The sequence below is a fragment of the Lepidochelys olivacea genome (assembly GCF_965140295.1).
Source record: "Lepidochelys olivacea isolate rLepOli2 genome assembly, chromosome: 2".
Taxonomy (NCBI): Eukaryota; Metazoa; Chordata; order Testudines; family Cheloniidae; genus Lepidochelys; species Lepidochelys olivacea.
Window position 1 is genome coordinate 155,102,952 of NC_140412.1, and position 27,574 is coordinate 155,130,525.

The 27,574-nt window shown below is 38.7% G+C and overlaps 1 protein-coding gene across 1 annotated transcript in view; it reads right to left on the minus strand.

Annotated features, from left to right (window-relative positions):
* The window catches only part of LOC311516461 (uncharacterized protein), a 67,094-nt gene that overhangs the window by 25,277 nt on the left and 14,243 nt on the right, over positions 1-27,574 (minus strand). The window contains exons 5-12 of the mRNA XM_084620548.1: positions 19,218-19,242; positions 14,347-14,385; positions 9,555-9,632; positions 7,315-7,451; positions 4,938-5,057; positions 4,268-4,298; positions 2,588-2,612; positions 276-300 (exon numbers count right to left, since the gene is read on the minus strand). Coding sequence (XP_084476674.1) covers positions 276-300; positions 2,588-2,612; positions 4,268-4,298; positions 4,938-5,057; positions 7,315-7,451; positions 9,555-9,632; positions 14,347-14,385; positions 19,218-19,242 — 480 coding nt within the window. The remainder of the gene's footprint in view (positions 1-275; positions 301-2,587; positions 2,613-4,267; positions 4,299-4,937; positions 5,058-7,314; positions 7,452-9,554; positions 9,633-14,346; positions 14,386-19,217; positions 19,243-27,574) is intronic.

The window sequence follows — 27,574 nt, forward strand, 5'->3', positions numbered from 1 at the left end:
GAGGAAGCAGACTGACTGACTTTTGGCTTGGGGTACAGAGACAAAGCTTCCTACAAAAAAACTGATTAATATCCTTTTAGCTTCCTCCAAAGAGTGGTAAGCATCCCTTACCAACATGAAGATTTGTTACGGTAGGTTATTTCACTTTATTGTATAAAGTGGGATACAATATCAATAAAATGGGAAACTGAGTCAAAACACAGGTAGACATTTAGAAAACAAGAACAATGAAACATATCTATCATACAACACATTTCAAAATTACTAACACTTACCTCAGGCTTGTAATCATCTTCCCACCTAGAATAAAAAAGAAAGTTTCGTTGTTAAAGCAACAGCATAAAAGCTATTTTAAAAAGGATTTAGAATTTTTTTTTATCTAGGCCATCCTGCACACAGATTTCAACTTCCCAAGTGACCTCAACTATTAATCAAGGCCTCCCACCAGATGGCATAGCTGTAGTACCACATTCAATGCTAGGATATAGGATTACAGTAAGGCCACCAGAAGAGTCCAGGTACACTTTCTACAGGGCTGTCAAGAGATTAAGAAAATTAATCGTGATTAATCATGCTGTTAAACAATAGAAAACTATTTATATAAGTATTGTTGGATTTTCTCCACATTTTCAAATATATTGATTTCAGTTACAAAACAGAATACAAAGTGTACAGTGCTCACCTCATTTTTTATGATAAATATTTGCACTGTAAAAATAAAAGAAATGGTATTTTTCAATTCACTTAATACAAGTAGTGTAGTGCAATCTTTATCATGAAAGTTGAACTTACAAATGTAGAATTATATACAAAAAATAAAACAATGTGTTCAAAAATAAAACAATGTAAAATTCTGGATACTACATGTCCACTCAGTCCTACTTCTTGTTCAGCCAATCAGTCAGACAAACAAACTTGTTTACATTTGCAGGAGATAATGCTGCCCGCTTCTTGCGTACAATGTCACCTGAAAGTGAGAACAGGCATTCACATGGCACTGTTGTTGCTGGTGTTGCAAGATATTTATGTGCCAGATGCACTAAAGATTCGTATGCTCCTCCATGCTTCAACCACCATTCCAGAGGACATGCGTCCATGCTGATGATGGGCTCTGCTCGACAACGATCCAAAGCAGTGCAGAACAACACATGTTCATTTTCATCATCTGAGTCAGATGCCACCAGCAGAAGGCTGATTTTCTTTTTTGGTGGTTTGGGTTCTTTTAGTTTCTGCACGGAGCATTGCTCTTTTAAGATTTCTGTAAGCATGCTCCACACCCCATGCCAATCAGATTTTAGAAGGCACTTCAGATTCTTAAATCTTGGGTCAAGTGCTGTAGCTATCTTTAGAAATCTCACATTGGTACCTTCTTTTCGTTTTGTCAAATCTGCAGTGAAAGTGTTCTTAAAACAAACATGCTAGGTTATCATCCGAGACTGCTATAACATGAAACATATGGCAGAATGCGGGTAAAACACAGAGCAGGAGACATACAATTCTCCAAGTTCAGTCTCAAATTTAATCAACGCATTTTTTTTTTTTAACAAGCGTCATCAGCATGGAAACATGTCCTCTGAAATGGTGGCCAAAGCATGAAGGGGCATACGAATGTTTAGCATATCTGGCATGTAAATACCTTGCAACGTCTGCTACAAAAGTGCCATACGAACGTCTGTTCTCACTTTCAGGTGGCATTGTAAATAAGAAGCGTGCAGCATTATCTCCTGTAAATGTAAACAAGTTTGTTTGTCTGACTGATTGGCTGAACAAGAAGTAGGACTGAGTGGACTTGTAGGCTCCAAAGTTTTACACTGTTTTGTGTTTGAGTGCAGTTATGTAACAAAAAAAATAAATCTACATTTGTAAACTGCACTTTCACAATAAAGAGATTGCACCATGGTACTTATATAAGGTGAATTGAAAAATACTATTTCTTTTATCATTTATACAGTGCAAATATTTGTAATACAAATAATATACAGTGAGTACTGTACACTTTGTATTCTGTGTTGTAACTGAAATCAATATATTTGAAAATGTAGAAAAACATCCAAAATATCTAATACATTTCAGTTAGTATTCTATTGTTTAACAGTGCAATTAATCACTATTATTTTTCTACTATACAGACAGTTAGTAACAAAGCTCCTTCACAGAACATCAGCTCCTTGAGAAGAAAAACGCTTTAATTATCTTGGTCATCTCCTTTGACTGTGTGCCACCTTTGCAACATTCTCAACCAATGCCAGCCCTGGGTGTGATGGACCATTCTGGGATATGATCTGAAGTTTCTCTCTACATAAATACATCATGCTGCCATTAAATGACTCAGCACGTGCAATACATCAGAAAGTCATAGTTATACATATACATATAAGATTAAAATAACCTATAACTCACTGATAATCAAAAAAGTTTTGTACAAGAGCAAAAACTGAACAAAGACAAAAATGTAGGATTTTTTTCTAAAGACAAGTAGCAATGGTCTGAGATAAACAAAATAAGTGACCACTTAATCATTTCAAATATATGGTGATGTGATGGTAATAAATGTATTCATGTGGGAGTTTACTGGAGGTTTCCTCACCTTGATTTTTTCTTTGATGATGAGGCTAGAAAAAAAACATTGGAAGCGGTCAGCAAGAGCATATGGTCATTATAGTATCAATGCAAACGGATCATAATATAAATTCCATATTTATCTACACTCCCAGCTCAGTTAAGTACAGAACTCTTCAGCACTGGCCCTGTTCATTATGCCAATGGATCTGATTAAATTTTCTCACCATCAGCCAAATTCACTTTCCCTCTTATCTTACTATTAGGCTATTAAAATGTACCAGGTACTGTCTGCCCCCAGCTGGCATCGTTCAGATTGTGTCACACCAAGATGTCCAAGATTATATAAATGTATTTGGATCAAATATTTATAGCTGACCTTTTTCATTACTAAGCTAATTTTAAAGATATAGTATTTGCAATATTCAGCTACACTTACATTCTAATGGGTCAGATGATTGTTAGCATACTGAAGCCAGTTCAGAGGTTCTATAAAGAACCCATAGTTTTTCTAGTGGAGGGCAGACTGTAGAGTACATAACCAGGTAGGCCCCCTTGTCCTGGTATAAATAGCAGTGTAAATAGTGAAGCATGGCTTAGGCAAGTAAAGACACGCCTGAAGGACAGGGGTCTGAGTCCAAGTACATGCCCTACATGGCAGTCTACTTGCCCAAGCTGTGCCTCCCTGTCTACACTGCTATTTTTAACAGCATACAGTCACATTGCCTCCCCAGTGCTAGAGAGCCTTCCCCTGCTGCAGGGAAAGACTCCAGCAGCAATGAGGAGCTCCAGTAGTGGGAAAAAGCCTCCACCCTGCCAGAGCCTCTCACTTACAGGTATAGCTATACACCGCACAGCTGGCTTTTCACTGCAGCATATAGCTACACATATCCTAGACACTACTGCCGGCAGTGTGTGGTGTAGACATAGCCTCAGTTCACTCAGGAAGGAGAAATTTATATCAACTTATTCCAAAACAATGACATAATACTGCATTTTTCACTGAAATACATTTTTCAGTTGAGTTAATGAGTACAATCACTACTAATTATGATCTTAAATAGCAGAGACAAGATGGGTGAGGTAATATTTTTTATTGAACCAACTTCTGTTGGTGAAAGACAAGCTTTCAAGTTTACGTAGCGCTCTTCTTCAGGTCTGCAAAATGTAAACAGATTGTTTAGCATAAGTAGCTAACACATAGTTCACATTATATCTTAGTTATGTGTTAGCTACTTATGTTAAACAATCTGTTCCACCTTGTATTTAGCTGTGACACACTGACTACATTTCCCAGACCTGAAGAGCTCTGTGTAACTAAAAAGCTTGCCTCTTTAACCAACAGAAGTTGGTTCAATAAAAAATATTACCTCACCCACCTTGTCTCTCTAATATCCTGGGACCAACACACATACAGCAACACTACATATCTTCAATACTGCCATATGCATTTTCAGTATTTTCAAAATGTTTCAGAAATGTGAAAAATATAACAAGATCCCTTTTTGCACATCTAATTAAAACACTGGAGGATTTAAAAACAGAAAGTTATATGCATACCAAAGCTATTGCTCTAAAATTTTACATGTTTTAAGTAATCACTAACTTTTGCAGCTATCTGTAATCTCAAGTTAGGTTCAAATATTCAGAATTTGAAGTTTTATTTAAAATATATTAAAATTATATTAATGTAATTTCACAAACTTACAAGATATACTGGGTCTTGTATAACCTTCAGTCTAGGAAGCAAAAACAGGCTTGTTTAGATTAGACGTCCTCACTTACATATGAATTAATATTGGTTGTTTCCCCACAGTTCAAGTCCTCTGCCATGCCCAGCAGAAACTAGGGCCCCCAGAGAACACATCTCACTATACTTTTATTTACCACTACCTATTGCACCACATAATTTTACATTTAACAAATGCTAAACATTACCAGGCAACCTTACAAATTAGCACTCGTTTTCTGAAAGAATCAAGTTTGAGATGCAAGAATTTCCTCAGGTCCTGAGGATTTCTAAAACATAAGCAATTTCAACCCGTTGCCACTATGAATCTTAATGTAATATACCCAACTTTTATCACTGAAAACAGGACTGGCTGGACAATTTCTGATCCTAAAAGTTCTAAATTTCTGTGAAAACAGCAACAAGTTTTTGGTGAAATTTTAAGGAATCCTCCTGATTTTTTGACCAGCATTAAGTGAAATACTGACTCAGGAAGATGTATGCTTTCTGAAAGCATTTTGTAAAATTAAACAGAGTTTACTACTTTTTAAAATTAAAAATTTAACATTGCCTAGTGTCTAGTTTGCCAGAACCTAGATACAGAACCAAAGAACAAATTTAGTTGCTAGTTTAAACTTATCCAATTTACCTTATAGATCTTTAAGCCTTCAGTCTTTTCTATCTCTCTTGCTATCCGTCTGAGAAATGAGACTTTGTCCTCTTTCACGCCTGGTGTGTTCTTCTTCATTTTATCTGGAAATTCTTTAGACTGTCAATGAAAAAAGGTTTGAGACCATTTCAATACTAAATTTGACGAGTCATGCATTTTGGAAAATTTTACAATACCTGTGGAGAAAACTAAACAATACGATTTTAGACATTATGGTCCTACATTTCCTCTAGCAGAATATAACTAATTGTGATTTAATATGATAAATTTTTATTAGTTTTCATCATTACAGAATTTTAACACTATACAGAACTCAGGTAAGACACATGACAAAAGAAACATGCTTTGTACAATGTCCTAAAGGCAACCAGACTTGGGCTCTGATGGACTAAGAGAAGGAGCTGTTGTGACATGCTTCAGGAGTTTTAATAGAGACACCTTCAGCCGGCTTGGTCCCATGGCAAACACCACTAAAAATTCTTGAACCTTTTTTGAAGATACGGAAAAGAAAAGTTTGAAATGTAGCGTATTAAGGCTTTCATTTTAACAGTATCCCTTACTCTTTTTCACTGTAACCATAGACAATTTTTCTATGAACCACCCCGGGTATTAAAGATGGGGAAAGAGGTACAGGGAGAAGAAAAGCAGTTGAGATGGGTTGGAGGTGCTGCTGTTGATCTTAAAATCTGATGCCATTTCCTTGAAGACAAACTAAGACAAGCACACATAAAAGAGGAAAGAAAATAATACAAAGGTAGAAAATGAAGCTTCTGTCTTTGGCGTTGATTCTTACTTGCAAATCTCACTTCTAGAGAAACACAAGGCCAACACACAGTCTTATCAGCTATTCTGAAACTTGTACCAGCGTCGGGTTGTTTAGGGTTTTGCTTGTAGCTGTCTCTCTGGTCCCAGGCTCATAACAGTACTGCAAAGGTGGAGTTGTCTTAGACAGCTAAGCCAGATTCTTTTCAGAAAAAACGCAAAAAGTAACCGATGGGGAAAAAAAGATAGGGTGAAAAAGGAAAATGACACACATGGGAATGGGTTACAGCAGGAACGCAAGGCTCACACACCAGGGAGGCGGTGCTGGGGATTTAGCTGTTGTAGGTGACAATGTCATGATCAGGACATTGATCAGAATCAGGCCTGTGATGGTCCAACAGTATCACAGTGGACCTGGGCAACCCAGAAGATGTTGGAAGTAACAATCACAATGGCATAGATTGATCCGTTCAGGCCCTGGGTTCTCCAGCCATCTAATGTTAATTTGATCCTCCCCTAAGAGTCTTTTTTTTTTTTTTTTTTTTTTTTAAAGGATCTCAAAAGGAAGTGATGGACAGAATAACCCATCCCCTCATTAGATTCTCTATTAAACCTAGATTCCGACACACCAATTTTGGTCCATTTATTTCCAGTCTCACACTCCTCTTGGTTACCAGACATGATCTTACAGTCTTTGTCTTATATCAGCAGACTTTTTAAGACTACCCAGTCTTTGGTCTCCTTTACCCATTAAAATGTGTTATAAATTATTGGAATATTTTATTAATGTTTATCCACTTTCCTTGCAGCTGAGCTCACAACTGGGCAGTCCTGTCAGCCCCAAATCACTACAACAGAGTCACTGGTGTATAAGAACTTACACTAGGGACTGAGAGCAAGACCATATTCAAGCAATAGAGAAGAGATTGTTTTAAAAAACAACAACAACTGAGTGCTATATCACTTAAGGCTTTAAAAATCATAAGTTAACACACTTACACCCAGAAGCTAGTTTAGTATACAGATTTACTGATTACTCTTGGCAATCTGACCTGCTAAAATGACAAGTCTATTGGATTAAGAGAAGTCAAGAGATCTAACTGAATCAGGAACAACAAATGGGCTTTATCACCATTTGCCAATCATCTGAACACAACCTGTGCCATAATATACTCAATCGCAACTGATGGGGTCCAGAAAACCACAAGTCCGGATATACGGGGAGCTGCCCAAGGTTCTCAGTGACCATACCTTAACTAGTTACTGAGCAGATGACCAGCTGTTCTCTTCAGCCACCATTAGATAGCAATGACTTTTGGTCACTAGTGTAGCTGGACATAAAATGCTCCCTATCTCATTATAGCCTCTTGAGCAACCCTAATTACCACGTGTCTAAACAACAAAAATGAAAATGTTGCCATATCTTCTCAATTCATCTATGCTTTGGATTCCTTAGTATTCTTCATATATTATTATTAGTTCATAATGAGGCCCCTAGGAGCTATCGCAGTATAAACAACTGTTTATACAAAAGAAAATAAATGGTGTAATAGAGTATTTAAGCACTGACTCAAATACATAAAATTTTACTTACAATATATGCTCTTCTGTGTTTATAGCCACTGAGATGTTCTATCATAGGTGCCATCTCCGTGTTAAATTCACATAGTTTGCATTCATAATGTGGCTCTCTCCTCCCTTCAAATCTGATTTCAACCACATGTTCTAAACCTATAAAATCAAAAGTTACAAGTACTTACATTTCTTTATACAGGCAATTATGAACAAATATATTCTTATTTCAGCTGTGTAGGGACAACCAATGACGAATCAATGATAAAAGATACTGATCCATTTTAGGTATTTCCTACATTTCCTCACAATCGCCCATTAAGGATTAGATTTCTTACTGGTAATATTTGTTAGTTCAAGTTTCTCTCTTCACCAGTACAGACTTTTCTCCGAGTAAAAGTTCTGTCCTTGGCAGACTGCCTGTCACAGAACTTCATATACCTAGAATCTTAAGAATATACAACCAGAAGAAAAAACAGAGGGTGCACACAAGCACATACCATAAAAGAATGTTAAGGTCTAGCACTCAAAAGTTAGGAAATGCAAGAATAAAGGTTTCCTGTGCAACCTTAATTCAGCCCCTTTATGCATGTCTATGCAGTCTTTAATTACATGACCTCCCATACTAATATTCCCACAGGATCCTTGCCTCATTCAATATACAGGATGGACCACAGTTCTGGGGATGAATCAGCATTGTGTAGACAGAAGACGCCTGTTTGTAGGATCCTGGGAGGTGTGTACTAAATGAGGCAGGAGATCACAGGAAGGGAAAGGTCTCATAGTAAAGGAACTGGAACACCATCCTGGAGATTTGGATTCTATCCCGGCCTCTGCCACAAATTCCTACGTGATGCTCAGCAGGTCACTTAAACAAAACTTCCCTTATGTGGTCAGTTATTTCTGTACTTCATTTTTTGGGTGCCCAACCTGAAAACCTGAGTTCTGAATTGCAGAAGAGCTGAGGACTCACAGTTGCAACTGAACTCAATGGGAGCTGTGCTTAAAACGTGTACAGTGATATATAATGCTAACTACTCTGAGAAAAAAAAAAGCCCGTAAGTGTCTCAAATTGGGCACCCAAAATTAATGGACACTTTAGACCTTAATTTCTCTTAAGTTTTAGCTCCTCAGCTATAAAATGGGGATGATAATAATACATCCTACAGATGAGTGCTACAGAAAAGATTTCAGGAAATAATTCTGTTTTCACAGCAGGGATTGAAATAGTGAATGTGCAGTAAATAATGGTCTAGGCTCCATATTGAACAAGAGGATAAAGCAAAATACCAAGAAGCTGCTCACTGAATGAGCACCATCCCATGGTTATGAGTAAAAAAATAGCATATCACATAGTTCAAGACTATGATAATGCATACGTGTAAGGGGGACGAATTAAGGTTGCACTGGTAACCTGAATTCTTGCATTCCCTGAAACTGTCCCCAGAGTAGCTGGGTTTAGAGGTAGGTGACACAGGAAATGATCTCTCAATCCCACTGTTTACAACAGTAGCTCAATTTAACTCCAACGCTGAACATTTATTCTATACCAATACCATATAAGGCAGCAGTAAGCCACCAGGCATAGTGGTACTTTTTGCAGGACTGACAATGGAGGTAACATGTATTTTGCACAGCTCAAGAGTTCTATTAAATCAGTTAAGAGCAGACCTTCTGTGGAGAAATAATGATCCAAATAGAGGAAACTTACTGCTTACAACAGAGCCCTTATTACTCAATTCAACGTACTCCTCAAAGAGGCTAGCACTTGCTAGGATCATGGAGGACATTGGCTAGTAGGAAATGATAAACTGATGAAGCTAAGCTCTGCCTAGGAAAAACCATCAAGTAGAGAAAAACGGTAGTATGTCCCAGTAGATTTAATATTCTCAGGAACATCATGAGGGTAAACAATCATACAGAAAATCCTGGGCCATCAGAAAAAACTTATGTCTGGCTTTTCTTCTGCAGAACAACAGAAAGAACAATGGCATGTGGAGTTCAATGTGTCCCTCTAGAAATGGAGTACTACGGGGATGAGATGCCAGATAATCTACCAGCCTCCCAGAGTAAGTCCCATCTTCAGAGTGAAAGCTCAGACTGATGAAAGTAGTAACAGAATATTTGCTATTGGAGATCTTCCAAAAAGCATTAAATATGGATAATATAAAAGTGATAAACAATATCTAAAATATTACTTGACTTACACCAGTGATTAAAGTTCAAGCAAAGGGAAGTTGTCTGACCACAAACACAACATACCAACTAGCGGTTCCTCTCTTTTGGGATCTTTCATGAAATCTTTCAGACAGGTTATGTCCTTTGTAAGCTTCCGCTTAACTAGTGAAAACAAAATAGAAATACATATTAGACAGACAAATTACAATTACCGTAAGATACTGGGCATTTTGCACATAGTTTCATATGACTGAACTGACAAAATGAGTTGCTAGCCACGGTTTTTGAATGGTCAGAGTGAATTTTAGTTATGAAATATTGAAAAATATTAGTTTACAATGGAAACCGATTTCCCTTATTAGCAGTGTTCAAATGCAGTCTATAAAAAAAATCAAAATAATTTGTATTAGTCATCCAGACTTATCCTGGCATCCCATTTTGTGCCTGAAAAACTGGGAGTTCAATATAGGTAACGGGCACATCCAAGTTAATGATTTGCAGACAAAGTTAAACAGACACATTGGCATTCACAAAATTCTTCAGCCAAGTCAAAGCACCTGTAAAGGGCTTTTAAGAAGCTTAGATTTAGATTTCATCAAGCTAAGATGTTAGGGATAGAATCCCAATTCCTAGCAAAGGAAGACCTCAGTATTTTTCACACTAACTTCACTTAGGATTCATTAGGGTTACCATAAGTCCGTATTTCCCCGGACATGTCCAGCTTTGTGGTTCTTAAATCGCCATCCGGGAGGAATTTTTAAATATCTAAAAACGTCCGGGATTTTGCCATTATTATTTTTCCCCGAAGAAGAGCTGGTCATTCAAGACACAGGCGAAGAGTTAGCACTGCCCACCCGGGGAGATCAGCTGTTGGCAACTGCCAATCAGCTATTTAGCATGCGCAGCAGCCCTCACCATGTGCTGCAGCCAATCAGCTGTTTGGCGTGAAGTCCCTGCCTATCAGCTGTTTCCCCTGCAGCTGCTGAAGCTCAGAGGCTGCAGGCAGATGTGAGTCCTTCTAATTTTCAGAGCAGAGGGAGCTGGGTTAGGGGTGACAAGCAGCCAGGGCACGGCAGCTTCTGGGCTAGCTGTGGAGGGGTGGGAGAGATGGGGTGGGAAGCCTCTCGGCAGGGGGTTGTGGGGAGATGGGCTGGCAGCTTCTCGGCTGGCTCCAGGGGCCTGCTGGGGGGAGTACGGGCCAAGGGCTTTCTCAAGGACTGAGCCAACCATTCTCAGCCCACCCCGGTGTTTCCCCCAGGACCTGTGCTCCCCCTCCAGCCAGGAGAAACCAGCTGCGTACCCACTTAGTGCTGGGCAGGGAGACAAACCAAAGGACATGGCTCCTTTAAGAAAAGTTTGCCCTTGTGTCTAATGAGTGAACTTGGCTGGGGCGAGCAGCTTGCCCCCTCCCCCTCCTTCACCTGTCCAGAGGGGCTTCACTGAAGCCCCAGCCCCAGTTGCAAATGAGCAGCCTCCCCAAGCCTGGGCCCTGCCTGAGCCCAGACCCCTCCCATGCGGGCTCTGGGAGCTCCCAACCCCTACGGTTCTGACCCAGGTCCCGGGGCTGCATATCCCTTCCCCATGCATGAGGAGTCAGGAGGGGGCAACATACCACCAGTACTTCTAGCCTCAAGCTCCCCGTGGAAGCTGTCTTCCCCCTCCCCCACACCCACATCAAGTCTGCCCGAGTGGCTTTGCCTCCCAGAGAGGAAGTTTATCCCCTCCTCCCACGTGAGGAAGGATTGATTCCCTTCCCCTGGATCCACCCTCCCTGCCCAGCTCCCAGGGAATTCCTTCCCTTGCATCCACCCCCCTGTATCAGCTTCAAGTCAGGAAGACGCTGCCTTGCTTCACCTTGGGACACCTGAGCTCCTCTTTCTTCAGGATGCTGGGCTGCTGCAGCCCAGTGGAAGAAGCAACCACCCCTCCTCCCCCGCCTTTGGGCATGGTCCCACCAGGGGCCCCTCTCCCACAAAAGTTGTAGAGTGTGTGAGCGAGTCAGTGAGCGAGCTTCGAAGTGGGGGTGGGCTGCAGCCCTGGAGATTGGGATGAGCTGGAGCGATACAGCAACCACACAGCAGGATGAATGAAGGGGCCATTTCTTTGCTGGGCTGTTGAATTAAATTTCTCTGTGTCAGGGCGTGTAGTTTCTGGGCTGGCCACAGGGGGTGCAGTTCAGGGGAGACAGAGCTGCTTTGAGTGCATGGGTGAGAGGAAAGGACTCACTACATATAAAGTAGTACAGTGAACTTTAAATAATTAAATTTCACTTTTGAGGCCACAGCACTTTTTCTTATATATACTCAATATAGAAGACATGTAGTGCACAGTATATATAGCAGTATAACAACACATTAATACAACGTGAGTTGGTAGATACTGGTGAAAATACACCCCACCCCCCCCGGGTGGCGTATCCTCTTTTTTGAACGTTCAGATATGGTAACCCTAGATTCATAAAACTATTCAGGGAAGGATCAAAATAATCCAACAGTTACTCTGTCCTGGATATGTTGGCCTGAGAAAATATCCTCAAGCAGTGCTTACATATGCAACCATTTTAGGAAGATGCCTGTATTAAACATCCTTGCGTAATAAAAAACATATACGATAATACTTGAACAAAAAACAGTGCTCCAGTAGTACATTCAGGATCTGCTGGACAGAGATTAGGATCAGGATTCAAACTGATCCTCCTAAAATCAACACAATGTGCTGTCACTAGACTAAGGTTTTGTTTGCTCATTTGAGAGATTTACATCTGAGTAACTGCATGATGCGAGTACTTGCCACAATGAAAAAATATTAAAAAGCAAAGGTATCAAAGCCACATTTAAAATATTTTCTCTTCTTTGCTGACATTATGCACCTCCGTAATAGTCAGTTTCCATAGTTTACTCAGCATTTACTACAAAATCCAGTTTTTGTTAATTTTATGCGGTTACAGTGAAACAATTGGTGAATCAGGCATCCACAGGGTGGATTTATTTATATCATCAATTTTAATCATAATTTCAATCACATTTTTCATTTGTACTTTTTAGTTCTTTTCCTAAAGAAAAGTTGAATCTCATTGATTGGTAACCATTAAAACATGTGGATTTGCAACTACATATGGCTTTTATGTTAAATTTGGTGCTTCTTTTTGCTACCCAGGAGAATACACTATACTTATAAACCTTTATTTACGCAGTTACGTAGATTAATTTACATTTATTCAGATTCAATTTTTACATTTTTTATGTTAGAAAATAATGAATGATGCATTTCTTTTTAATAGATTTACTTTTTACTTGTGATTTGTGTCAAGCTCTATTTGGAAGGAAATTCAAATTCAGTTAAAAATGCACAAAACCAAAAATTAAATTTTGATTAAATATAACTACCTTTGAAAGTGCTGGATAAATGAGAAAAAAGTTCTTCAAAAGACATACTGACTTTAAAAACTGATTTATTACACAAAGGAAGTATTATCTGTAGTTGGTGAATTGAACTGATTGTTTCTGGTAACGATGTCCTTTGAGATTTTAGAACTAGTAGATCTCACACCTAGTTTTTATTCATAGAGTGGAAGAGGAAAACAAGCTTTCCTGCTTCTTCAGGATCTTTATTTTTTGGGGTCACTCAACTAGCTGAATAAACAGATGTTTAGAAAATATTCTGACCCCCAGAAGTGGCTACTGATGTCAAAATCTGGTTTAGCACTCAAACTCTAGTTCACGGTGTTTAAACTGTGACTTCTACCAGTTTAGTGGTTTGTCTTTCTTTAAAGCTTGTCAGCAAATGTGTATTAGACATTTTTTGTATTTAATTATTTTAATAATTTAGGCCTTAGCATAGGCTGTCAATTTTAAATTTAATTTTACATGTTTATATTAAAAATAAACTTGTATTTAGTTTAAATTAAAAAATTCAAATTTAATTAAAAAATCCAACATTTTTTATTTAATAAAACCATAGGTTTTTTAAAAATCTACCCTGGGCACTTGGACTAAACTAATCATAAAGAAAGCTACTTCCTACAAATCTCAGGAAAGTAAAACAGTATTACAATAGCGGTAGTTTAGTAAATGCTATTTTCCCCACCCCAAGGATGCCAGAACAGAGTCATGATTAAAGCTACGTAAACAGAAAATGGGATTAAAAAAAACCAAAACATCTTCTTAACTCCATTACAGGCATGGATTATCTGTGCCAACAGAAACAAAATCCAGGCTCAGGTAAGAGAAAGTTTTACCAAACTTTCACACATCCGCTGGAGGATTCATAAGCTAAAAGTCATGCTCTGTATCACAGGTTGCAAGAACATCCCAGATTTGACAAGGTTTCCTTCAATCAAAAGTCTCATATTTTGCTGTTTTTCAGAAATTCTTAAACTGAAGTTAGCCATTGCATGAAGCACTGATGGTCAAAATTTTTGATAACTCCACTTGTGCACTGTCTCTTCCTAAAACTTAAGACTATCTTCATGAAGTTTGGACTCTGACCATCGAAACAAAAATTTTGTTTTCTAGAAGGGCAACTCAAAGGGTCTCGTGGGGGGCCGCGGGCAGGTTTCAGGGGGTCCACCAAGCAGGGCCAGCATTTGACTTGCTGGGGCCCAGTGCAGAAATCTGAAGACCCACCATATGGGGCTGAAATCCAGGGCCCTGAGCAACTTAGCTACGTGGGATACCCTATGGCGTGGGGCCTCGGGCAATTGCCCTGCTTGCTACCCCCCACCCGGACCCTGGCTTTCACATGCAGAAAAACTCTTCTTGTGGCACGGATGGGCCGTGCAGTTTTTAGAGCATGTTGGGAGGGCCTCAAAAAGAAAAAGGTTGAGAAACCCTGGTGTAACATGTTGAATTTATTCATTTATATTCAGTTTTCTTACCTGGTCTCTGTGTTTCATATATCACCGGCACGGGAGCACCTAAGATAACATTTTGACGGTTATTTGTCTTTCTCCGCATAGCAGAACAGACACAGAAAATAAAATTTGTTTAAAGCGATGTCTCCCTTATTCTATATACCTAATGTTTTCAATTTAACCTCACTAACAATATTTTTCCATCTGAGTATTTGATTTTTTTGGTTTTGTATCTTTTCAGTTAGTATTTTTATTAACAATTTTTTTTAAAAAAGCGTACACCTTCAAATTTCATTGCTTCCCCTACCAGGCAAAACACCAAGTATGGATCACAGAAATATTGACTAAAACATTTATTTGGAAGTTTAACTACAAAAATTATTTAATCTATGTTACTCCTAATCCAGTTATTTTCCTTATTTAATATTTATTATGGTAGCTTTGAAAAACCACAACTGGGATCAAAGCCCCACTGTGCTAGATACAGTACTAAAAGGAGAGTCTACACAGTTTACAATATAATCTTTTAGGTCCAGAAGCAGTTAGGTCCTGATATTGTCCATGATGGGGAAACCCCTTGTACTCATGGGAAACCCCATGCAGGTTCCCAAGTCTATCCCATAGAACTGATTACCCAATCAGGCCCTTACAGGGCCTTTTCAGATATTTTCATGCTTGGTAGTGTTACTTTTGCACAGTTACTTTCCCCCTTCCTGTGTCCCTCACCCAGTCCTCCACACGCTCACATGTCCCCATATAAATACCCAGTATAAAGCTAATTTATGGCACACATTCAAAAATTTTAAAAAAGCCCTAAGAAAAGTATCTTATAAAGTTCAATATGCGGTATTAAAATACCCTTTTGCAGAAAATATTAAAAGTTCAACCTAGATTATAAAGCTCCTGGGGCAAGTGTCTGCCTTAAAATTGATGTAAAATACCATATTAATTTTTATGTTACCATAGGTTTATAGCACACTAATGAAGCTAAGGGAACCCTGGGCTGTGAGCAGTACTGGTTCTCTTTGGCATCTGTACCAGATAAGTATTTCAAGAGAAGATTATAGTGGATTACAATATCAAACTTATGTAAATTTGATAACCATTTCAAGACACTGTGCTAGTGTTTAAATTTAACAAAAGGAAAAAACGTTTTAACCAGATTTCTTCTTAGAATAATCAGGTCTCCCATTTGACTGAGTCAACCACACCCCTAAACCATCTGTCAATGAAATGGTGATTTGACTTGGTAATCCTGGTCTCTGGGCAAAGTCATAAAACATACAGGGCCAAGTCCCAAAAAATATTTCCAAGATGCTAAGTTATAACAAAACTAAAAAAAGATTTAGAAAGGGAACATACTATATTTCAAGTTGTCCTTTCATCAAGTATCACTGATCACCTGAGATCCAATTTAGGTTTCTTTAAAGAAACCCTTCAATATTTTATGGCCATATAGGTCAACACAATTAGCTTGACAAAATAGTCAAGAACAATTTTTCCTCTTGAGTGCAATTATCTCCACTATGCCTCAGGAGAGAAAGCTTACCAGCTATGTGCAACAAGTGAGATTAAAAAACTATTAAAGATAACCCAACACCACACTATTGAGTTACCTTATATATTTCTTTTCAGGGACAAAGGAGGACAATTTGTCCTGGGAAACTGAAACAATCCTGTTCTAGGATCTAGCTCTTTATCGTCATGCTACCTTAAAGATGTGCACTATGGAAGCCTTTGGTGTTTCCCCTCTTCCCTACTCCATCCCCCCCCCCCCCCTTTGTTTGCTGTATGATAATGAATAAACTCTCTGATCCTTGGCTCACCTAAGACACTGATTGAATCTTACATCCCACTCATTTCAAGCCTTTTCCATACAATCTGGTTTAACCTGAGTTTACTTTAGGAATGAAGACTGGATCCTTTGAAGGCATCTAATCTTTGTGAAAAGAGCACAAATGTTTTGATCATACTTCAAGGACCACGGATGATGGATGTAGCATAAACAACAGACAGACAGGTTCAAAGTCTCTCCTGCAGAGCAGATGTCCAAAAGTAAGCCTTATTTTATATAACCAGGAAGTAGGAAGGGTATGGAATTGAGAATACAGTGCCGATACCTAGTATTTATATTCCAGGTCTGACATTTATATGCTGATATGGACTGACAAGTGGTGCTTCTGTAAGAAATGTGTGTATGTATAATGTAGGGAAACCTGGTTTATTCTTTTCTATTTATTGGAAGCAAGCCAGATGCTGGAGTAAATTCAGTTTGTAGATTTCATTTCTGGAAGTTGGGAAAGTTTAAACTGCTTGAAAAGCAGGCCTCTCAATTAGTGATTTTGTCTCATTACCCAGACTGAGGTCTGAGTGCAAGTCTGAACAACTATTCAGCAAATCCCTTCAGCTGAAGGTACAGGCACTGAAAACTAGTGTCTTCTTGACCACTGTGGAACAATTATTAATATTGATCTACTTTATTTTCTGTATCATTCTCCAGGACAGGTAAAATCAGGAAGAGATAGCCAACACTTTCATAACATCATTGCCATGGGTTCTTCGAGGTAGAACATATCTTGGAATTCTTCTGACTAACAGGGATACCAGGAGGACACCAAACTCCTCTGAAGACTTAGATATGAGAATAAATCATCCACTCAATCTACTCTTTGCTGACTAGCTCAAGCTCACCACTCTGAAAGCTGTGCGCCTTTTACTGAACGTTGCACATCAGTAAGACTCTTCTCTACAGAACAAGAGGATGGATTCTTTGTGAAGACTGGTGCTTCTCATCCCTTCTTGTCTGTTGACATAACACAGTCAGGATTATAGCCAGGAAACTCATATGAACATGTGTCCATGTTGAGTGTCTACACTGAACACACATATTCTTAGGAGCTTGCGTCTTCATGGATACTGGAGTGCCGAGTACGTAGGCTACTAACAGAATATTTTTGTTATTTTTGTTCAAAAATGCACTCTTCTCTGCCACAATCCTCTCTACCCACCACTCTAATACTATATAACACGTGTAAAGTTGTTTTTAAAGTTGCCATTGTTAATTTCCAGTTTTATATAACAATTACTAAAAATTGAAATTTTGAAAAACGCACATGATATAAAAAGGACTTAGCTGACCTACATCAGGAGACATCACTACATCAGGAGAGTTTCAGATACTCATGCTATCCCAGAATGATATGTTTTGTACTGTCTGAAGCAAACAAAAGTAGTCAGAGGTTTTTTAAAACCTTCACCTTTTTCCTATGGTAAATGCTCCTTCACAGGCGGAAGTTTCAAATGACTTGGATTTTTCATCTTCCCCAGAGTCACTTAAATTAAATCACAAGTATGTCACACTTCAATACTGCAAGTTGAAACACAGAGGTCTTTAAAACCACAATCAAAGGACTCAAAAAGCAGAAGGAACACAGGTTTTCTTAATTGAAGAGCCACACACAGCGTATAACTTGGGATAACTGTCCAAAAATGGACTGTAATAGAGTTACAGTAGAAACTCATTCATTTCCAGTCAAAACTGGAAGACCTACCACAGTTTACAAAATTTGTGAATTAAAACAAATAAAATTAAAAATATTCTAGGATGCTCTAAGATTTTATTCCTCCATTTAAAAAAGCATCATTATAGTATTTAAGATATTAGACTGTATACTAATAATATGACAAAAGTAATGATGTCTTAGTGGTGGGTCTGCTACTAAGTCTTAAAAACTGGTGTTTTGTCCCACTTCAAAATTTGCAAATCTTCCTTTGTTATTAGCAAGGCACTAGCTATATAAGTCTGACATTCCTGTTAACTTGTACGTATTATGTACAAAGTTATGTATTTCTTCCATGTTCACACATACTTTGTGCAGAAGAGGGAGAAGAGGACCACAAAAACTGTTTAAGAGTAGGATATATGAAGAGAGTCAGAAGCTCTCAAGCTGTGATCCACAGAACAGTGTGATCAGACAGACTGCCATCTAAGTCTAACTTGTAGCTTCATAGATACTAAGGTCAGAAGGGACCATTATGATCATCTAGTCTGACCTCCTGCACAACGCAGGCCACAGAATCTCACCCACCCACTTGTTCCCATCTGCTAAACCACTTAAAAAGAAAAGCTAAAAATACTTTACTTTCTTACTATTACTTTTCAAACAAGACACTACAGTAGTGGCCACAGGCTTGCTAAATGATCGTGAATGGGAAGGAACATCATGGTATGTGTGTAATCATGAGTGGAATAGGAGTTGTTCGCAAGACTCTATTAAAGAGTAGTACACACAGTGACAAAGAAGTCTGATTTTCCTTTGAACGTTTAAGTAGATACTCTTGTGATATTTCTGAACAATTTAAGACTATAGATATCCTTTGACCCAGATGCCTCCTCACCAAGTGTGAAAAGGTCCTTATGTGAAATTTACATATGGAAATGCTTAATTACAGTTTCAAGGCAGGTAAGAATTAAACTGTCCCAGAACTGAAATATGGCTTTTATTAGGATACCAAAACCCATTTAAGCTCACAGCATATCACTGAAAAAAGTAGCATAAATTCACCTGAAGACAGATATGGCTACTTCAGTTTTTACTGCATGAACATAAATTAAAATAAAAAACTGTTTCCTATACCCATTTTCATCAGTGTCATTATCTGGTAGTCCTTACTTTCATGGTATCAAAGATGCAAGCTGATTCACTAAGCATGAATTTTTTCTGTTGTAATGCTAAAATGTATTGAACAGATTTGCAAAATATGCAAAACCACCACAAAATGCAGCAAGTGCTAACGCTAGCTGAAATATTGAACAAGCAATTTTATCATTTAAAAATTACAATTTGATAGCACCTATGGAAGCTTGAAGGGAAGAAGAAAAATGTCATACTTACGATAAGCATTCATGGCTCTCTCTTTCTTTAAATATGAAGATGCAAGTCATCCCAAAATAAAATAAGAAAAAAATCATTAATGTGTTAGACCATTTAAAAGAAAAAATGTACTTTCTTAATGCAGCTTTTGCAGATGAACTACAATGAAGGCCAACTTTTCCATTTTTACATAGTAAAAAGTATACAGCCTTTATGATTTTCTGCAAAAGCTGGAAGTGCTGACAAAGAAGTGCTGATAACAATTAATACCAGAAGGTTAACGTAAAGACAACCCTGGTATTACTTGAAGGAAAGGGATCAATTCTTAAAGATGATTAAGGCTTGACAGACTGATCTCAGGGATGCCACACAAAACCTTGATTTTTGCATGTTTGCAGCTCCTAAAATTTTAAGAGCTGTAGTTCCAAAAATCAACATTTTGGGCTAATTTGGCAAAATCCTCTGGCTAGCCAAAATTTCCTAAAGCTCTGATAACAACATGAAGAACAGGCAAAGCAGTTTTCATCAACTGAATCCATCACAAGTGGTTTTTGGGGAGTAGATGGAAGAAGAGGAATTGAAATTTCCAATTCAAGATATGGATAAGACTAAATATTGACTTGTTCCTAGGTCTTTCCAGGTAATAAACACACAAAGAAACAAGTTACTATTGATATTCTAACTCACCAATTTGAGAAATGAACCAATTCAACATATGTCAATGGTGCAGTTGTTTGTTGAGAGCATTCCAAAAAGAGGAAGAGTTTGAATGGCACATCTGAAATATTCAGTGCCACAGAGCAGATGCTGCAAGTCATTTCAACAATTCAATATGAGATTTTCTAATTGACACAAACAGTTAGAGGATTTGGTAAAGAAACCAAAATACTGCCACAAAAGAAAACAATGAGAGAGGCAGTACCACTGCAGACAATGCAGCTTAAGCTCAACAGCATTTTAAAAACTTAGAATCTGGGCTTTAAGAATAAGTCTCCCATCTAGCTACAGAGACACAGGAATTATTACAGATAAGACCATTCTAGTCTGGTGTCTTGTGCCTGAGAGTTGCTAGTACCTGAAGTTTCAGAGGAAGGTGGAAAATGCATGTTCCCAATTGCATACTGCTATACACGGGGGGGGATTTCTTCTGGGTCATTTCTGGGCAGTCAGCTTATGCCCTTGATTGCGTTTTGATTATTGTTTTCATTAACATCAGTGAAGTGACTCCACAGTTGAGGTTGAGAGATCCATTCTATTTCTGACCCCTTTTAAAAAGCTGCGTTGGGACTGAAAATTCTCATGCTAAAATCTCAGGCCACAGGTGAAATTTCTTACAGGAAGCTGGAAATAAATTGTTCCAGCTGTTTTTGAGTTATAGGGCTCTGAGAAGTTAGTGTTTGATTTTTAACAAAGTATCTAACTTTGAGAAGCCATAACTCAAAAACTGCTGCTTTTTAGGGTTCAAACCTCCCATGCACTTTGTCCACCACAGTGCATAGGCTAGTTTTTACGGTTTACAAATTCACTTACAAAACATTTTGTTCCATGCACATAAGTAGACAAATCGTATCTCTTTATTTAAATCTTACTAAATATGCACACTTTAAATGACCTCACAGCAAGATATCAGAAATCAATATATGGAAATTCTTCACATTCCAGTTATTTAAGAACTCCTCCATAATAACCCTGAGGTTTTCCATGAAAGTGAAGCTTTCTTTAACAGAAATTTCTAAGCACTTCTGGTTGTGCAGATAACTTTCAGATCATAAGAGGATACAGTGTTGCTTGGAATAAAATGCAACAATAGCACCAGAATAGAAGCGTAAATTTCCCCAAGTTCATTTCAATGAGGGTAGTAAACTGAGGTCTAACAACGCTGGTATTTAAGTTACCAACTGTTTCATCACTATCAGTGTCATTGACAACATCTGATTAATATGTTTATCCAGGTGTCCTTGGTTTCATTTGGAAGGCCATCCCAAAGGAAATGAAGTTGTGATTGCAAATATCAAATATGCAAACATGTTCTGAAGTTTGATAATTCTGGTCTTCACCAACAAGATTTCCTCCTCCTCCTCCCCCCTGCTCTATCTTTTCCACCACTGTGAGAACTGCCCTGATAGAGACAAGGAAGTTCTGGTTTCATAGTGGCAGCAGAGTCTTGAACCCCAGAGGTTCTCTCTCTTTAGGAAGAGGGGAGACATTTGCATTTGGCTCCCCATTCTCTGGGTCAATGAGGGGAGATGGAAGAAAGGAATTCCACAATCCCACTGAGACTCCTCGATGGATGAAGGTAGCTCGACATGTGCAATTTGTAACATATACACAGAGAGGAGGAAACCACCTCTAGGGATGGAGTGAGAGTGGCCTCTTTATCTGTACTCCAGAGAGGGGTCCCAGAGCAGGGGGACACCATTTCTCTCACACAGTTGCACACCTAACATCAACTACCCCTAGAGCAGGTGAAGAAATGGCAGACAACACTCTAGGACTCCATCCCTAGAGAAGCAGACAGGCAATAAAAGAGAACTGGTCCTTGCTCAGACATGATGCACTACATCTTTTGAGCATATACATACTGCATGTGAAGACCACCACTGCCTCCCCTTTCTATCTGGAGAAGACACCCTCAAGGTCCTGACCCCTCTCCTTCAGCTGTCAGATGCTGCCATCAAGTACCCCACTGTTTTCTAGGCTTGTTACAAAGGAAAGTGTTAGTAAACAGGTATAAATCACAGTATATTTTTGAACCAGGTTAATATAATGGCCAAGATCACAATGATTCAATTATTCTTGAAAGCATAAGACTTAAACATAACCATGCATAAAGGCGGGTATAATCAAATCTCCTTTCTGAAAGTGTCATGCTGCATTAAACCCATGTTTATAATTTACCTGTTTAGTCATTGCTTTTTCATTAATCCACACAACAGAAAGAAAACCAATGGTATGTATCTGTAGGACGATTGTTAATTTATTCATTCTGGAAAACTTGCACAACCACCCTTGGCTTTTGGCCATCCCAATCTCACACACAACTTTTACACCACCATATGCCAGGCGAACCTGATCTCATGAACCACTAAAGCTAGATACAGTTACTTTGTCACTTTAGAAAGCTTGGAATCTCAGAAAGCCTTGTTTTTAGCCCTGGCTATTAGTAAGATATCTTTCTTATCTTTTACCTCCTGTCTTAGATCAGTGCCGTCTAAAGGGTAAACTTAAAATATGGTTCTATTGAACCACCTTTGTTTGCAGGTTTTTATACTGGACATTTTTTTTTAATTTTGAAAAAAATAAAGTAATTTGAACACTGTACCTGACTTAGAATGTTACAAGTAATAATGTAGAGATGGATAATCAAGCAGAGTTCAAGACTGGTTCAAAACTGCAGGTCATGGATGTGATACAAAATAAAGGTACTTTTCACAAGAAACTAAGTATTTCCTAATTTATTTATAATTTTCAATTCATGTGAAAAACTAAGCTTTTTAGTTTTTTAGAACTTGGAAACTTCTATATTTAAACATATGTACATACCAAGATACTAGAAAGTTAATTTTGTTTTAATAATCCAAGAACTGACTGCATCCAACACGATATTAACAGTAACTTCAAAACACGATTAACTAAACTTCTTCAATAAAAATAGAATATATCACTATTATATAGTGTGGACAAAGGCAAGGTGGAGGATGTTTTGTTGAACACTTTGTTGGAGTTTATATTCAACCGCATCTCTGCTTCTAAAATGAGCAATTTACCTGCTAATCTGTTTTTTCCAAGTTCCACAATATGCCAGTCTAGACAGACGATAAGAGGCTCCAAACAGCGAAGAGAGCCAGAAAATAAAATTAAAATCCATAGAACTTCACTCACTTATAAATGTGTAGGCTTAGTTGAATGTGCCAAGTTGTAAACTTCCCAAACAATAGTGAAGTAGTTCCATGCAGTAGAGAGTCTGAATTTATTTTAACGTGAGTGTACCATGTGAAAACTGCAGCAAAGCACAGATGATTTACACAGCTCTAAAAAGGGTGAGAAAGCATTTCCCTTTTGAAACAGAAGGCAACCATGCTCCAAAAGAGACTCTCTAGCTACTACGTGACAGCAGTCTTCCTTAAAGCACTCCATCACTCAATGGTCTGTAGAATCCTTAAAGGCTTGTGAATCTCTAGACATACTGTTAAACAGGTTCTTTCAGGTAGAGGGGCAATGCACTCCTCCCAACTTCAGTGGAGAAGAGCTTCATTTATTTCAGAGAGACTGACACATAACAAGGGCAGGGAAACCATTTGAGATGTAGATGTGAGACATCAGTTTATGAAACTAATGAGTTATGACAACCACCTTATTTTTGATTGAACCTCCAGGAAGAGGTAGAGTCTGAATGACCCATCTGACCAAGCAAAGGGGAAATAAATAAACAGCGATTGAGAAGGTTCACTAGAAAGTTTATCATCACTAAGCGTTCAAAGGGTGGGCCTCTGAAGGTGTTAAGAACTAGACTGAAGTTCAAAGTGACAGGAAGGAGGGGAGTACAACTGAGTTTTTGCTTCTGCTTTTCCACAGTTTCAAAGTCTATCTTGAGGTGGGACTCACTTTGCTACGGAAGGGTTCCAAATAGTACGCTGAAGCTGTAGTGATCCAAAACTCAGGACTTTGGGCAATCCAGCCTAAAGTAACCCAAGGAATTGTTGTCTCTAAATGCACTTAGCTGCCTCTCTTTGCACGAGTCCCAACACTAATAAATTGCAGAAGCAGCCTTCTGCATCGCTTGGTCAGAGAAGCCCTTTCCCCCTCATTTGTAATCCACTCAGAGTGTCAGAATGACAAACATATGAGTCCTCATGAAGTGGCAACACTGGAACAATAGATTGTGTCTGAAAGGAAGGAACAACTTTGACAGTGACATTGAGATTTGGACAAATTTGAGAGAGAGAGATTCAGCCACTCTAAGAGCTTTTCCTAGATCAGTCCAAGTCTACAATAATGACCTTCTATTCAACCCCATCTATTTTCTGCAGAGTCCTGTCAATCACTTGCAAAAAAGACACGTATTGATCAGGTTAAACTCCCATGAATGACTACATTATTAACTAACAATTCCCTTAATCAGGAGAAGATAGTTATCAACATGTATTTCTAGTATAACCGTTACCAATGAATCTATGTATCAAAGAATTTTTGCTTTACTACTGACTTCCATAGTATCTGAACACTTCAGAAGTTAAAAAAACAAAACAAAACATTCTTCCATCCCCAACAGAAAGGAGTAAATTGCTGGAATGGCATACACAGTTTAAAATATTTTTTTAAACTATGAAATAATTGTGGGAAAGCTAAGGCTAAGAAATGAGTTCTGTATTTAGTCCAATCTGTGGTCATTCTCTCCTCTGTCAGCAAGTTTCACAATCTTGGTCCAGCTCTTGAGAAAGTTCTGTCTGTGTTCAGGGATCTTCCCCTAGTAAACAACACAATCACCATGTGCATTTGTAAATACACATTTTCCAGATGGTGAAAATAAGATACAGAGAGCTTAAGTGATTTGACCCAGGGTCACAAAGGAAGACTGTCACAGAAATGAAAATAGAATCCAAGGTCTCCTAAATCCTGTGCTTCAGTCACAAGAACATTCATCCTCTTCTCCTGATGTTGCACTATCAGTTTGACTCTTCTTTGCTTTGACCTTGGTGTCTATATTTTAAGTCAGAGAATATGCAAAACTAGCCTGGTCATGAGCTATCAGAGTTCTCTCCACTAACCACTATCAACCATACACTGAAGCAGAAATAAGCCTCACCTCAAAAACCTTGCTTCTTTGATGACAGCTGCCCAACTGTGTAAGAGATGGAAGGAGAAGTAGGGGAGACTGCTGCAGAATTTATGTCTAGAAGATATATGATAATTTCAGATCTTAAGAAAATGAAAGGGCCCAATGGAGCTTTGATAGCATTGGCAAGCAACTAAGAAGCCAAAGCGATGTGGCCACTGAAAACTACACCCATGCAAATATGCCCAAATGAGCTGCTGTGACATTGTGCAAGGCATGTCCAAGCTAGACTGACGTCCCCTGCCTCAGAGTGGAAATCTGGGCCTTCCGATTAAGACCCAAAAATTTCAGTTCTTAAAGACCACTTATGCCACAATTGTGTAATTTTCCACATGACTGAACCCTACCCACAGCTAGGTGCAAGTCATCCATTTAACATATTTAAGGTATGAACAGACAAAAAAAATCCCTTCATGAAAGGTATCAAGACTAGCTGTCCCTGTCATGTGAGCCCATTGCCAGGGTCCCTTTTCACCTAATATTTCATTTTACATTGAAAAATTTCAAATGGTGATGCATGATTGTCAGTCTTAGCTTCTCAATTTACTCCTCCCGGAAGCTAAGATATCAACGAACATAGACCATTCTTCCACAATGAACAGAAGCTGATGTACTGCATCAGTCTCTCCATGTGGTCTCTCTTCCCACTTACAAAACTTTTTCCTGAAGTTAAAATCGATGCACAAAAATTTACGAAGAAAAATCTAACAAAATTCGAAGGACACAAAATCCAACATTGAAATTTCACATAAAAAGGCTACGGGAGGGTGGGAAAGATCTGTATCAACTTATGAACTCTAGGTTGTACTAGGAATGAAGACAAGCCCAGACATCTCGAAGACAACCTATTATACTGCATTCAAACAACTGCCCGCCCCTATGAGAGGGCAGTTTGAATGCAGTAATAATAGGGTCCTGAAAAGGTGTTTAACACCTCATTGAAAGACTAACATCAAAAGACATCAACACTACAATTAGGAGCCACCAACTTTGTCTCTAAACTGCGCTGTTGGCCCACCCACATGAAACAATGGCTTTTCTACACAGGGGCCGGCAGGGAGACAGGCATGAAAGAGAGAGGACTCGGGGGTAGGCTGGAGCTTCTCACGTTTGGTACATAGTTCACAACAGACCCCTATTTAAGGACAGGTTTATGCTCTGCGGAGGGGGTCCAATCATCACCACACAAGAGGAATGGGAGGTGGGGAACTATGACCAGACTGAAATGCTGACAAGCCTCAGACTTGCAGGAGAGGTGAGATCAGAGATGGGGAGGGTGCGTCTCATGACTTTTGGTTCTTTTCAAAGATCTCTGTTAAAAAAAAAACAAAAAACCTCTTGAATGCGTTCAGATTTAAAATCTCTATGGTTAAGAAATTCCTTTGCTAAGCCTGTGGTTCCTTGCTTTCCTGCCATGCCATCCCCAAAAGGGTTAAACTAGAAGCCCAGGCTGCCCACAGCCAAGGCAGAACTCAGGTGAAGCAGGTAAAAGCAACTGACAGGTTTGGGAAGTCTCAGACACTGGTTCTGAAATATAGCGTGGCTGGGCAATGACATCGCACATCCCAAAGAAGGGTGTCAGGCAAGAGGTTTGAGCCTGGGAGTATGCCCTCTTGTCCCAGAGCTAGAAACAATGACTAGACTCTACCTGGACACATTTGGCTTAGAAGCATGTGGAATCCAGTGACTTGGTCCACTTGCAACAGACCAGTGACTAAACAATAGAGTACAGAGCCCTGTTGTAACAAAAGCAATCCACACAGTAGAAAAAAAAATAGAGATTTATTTATTCCCGGCTTTAAGTAGATTTCAGAACATAATCTTAACTATGAAGCTGCTAATATGGCAATTCTCCTTCTGCAATTAAAAAAAAAAAAGATCATCACTGAGCTCCCACTGCTTTTTAGACATGGGTGAATTCAGTGCTCATGAAAGATGCTCTGGTGACTGGAAAACTAAATGCAGCAAGAGCAACAGTAATGCAAGCTTCCAGATGTTGCCGCCAATAGCGTGCCTCAGCTCTGACCTGGAGCAATCAACTAAAGGGGCTAAAAAAGTTGTTTGGCCTCCATGCAATTCTTGGCTTTTCAGGCTGCCAAATGCAGCGACAGTTTGGAACTGGAATGAGGACAAAAAGGAACTATAAAGTGGTACCATGTCATAAGTCAATTTCCAAACCTAAAGAAAAAAAAAAAGGGGGAAAACCCAAAAACTGAGCAAAAAACAACTGAGTAACAAACAGCATGCCTCGGATTTTTTAATAAAATTATAAAGTTAGTGGATGAAAGATAAGGTACATATATATATTTGGATTTTAGTAAGACACTTGACACAGAATCAACACTCCACTTTCAAAATTTATTAAAATTGGCATGGATAGGGACACTCACATAAATAAAAGAGTACTAAGTTCAGGGTGGGGAAGGAGAGGATGAGGAAGTACCCATAGAAACCTAAGTTAGATATGGTCCTATTTTACATCTTTATTACTGGAAACAGTTAACTCCATAATAAAATCTGCAGGTATAATCACCAATGGCGT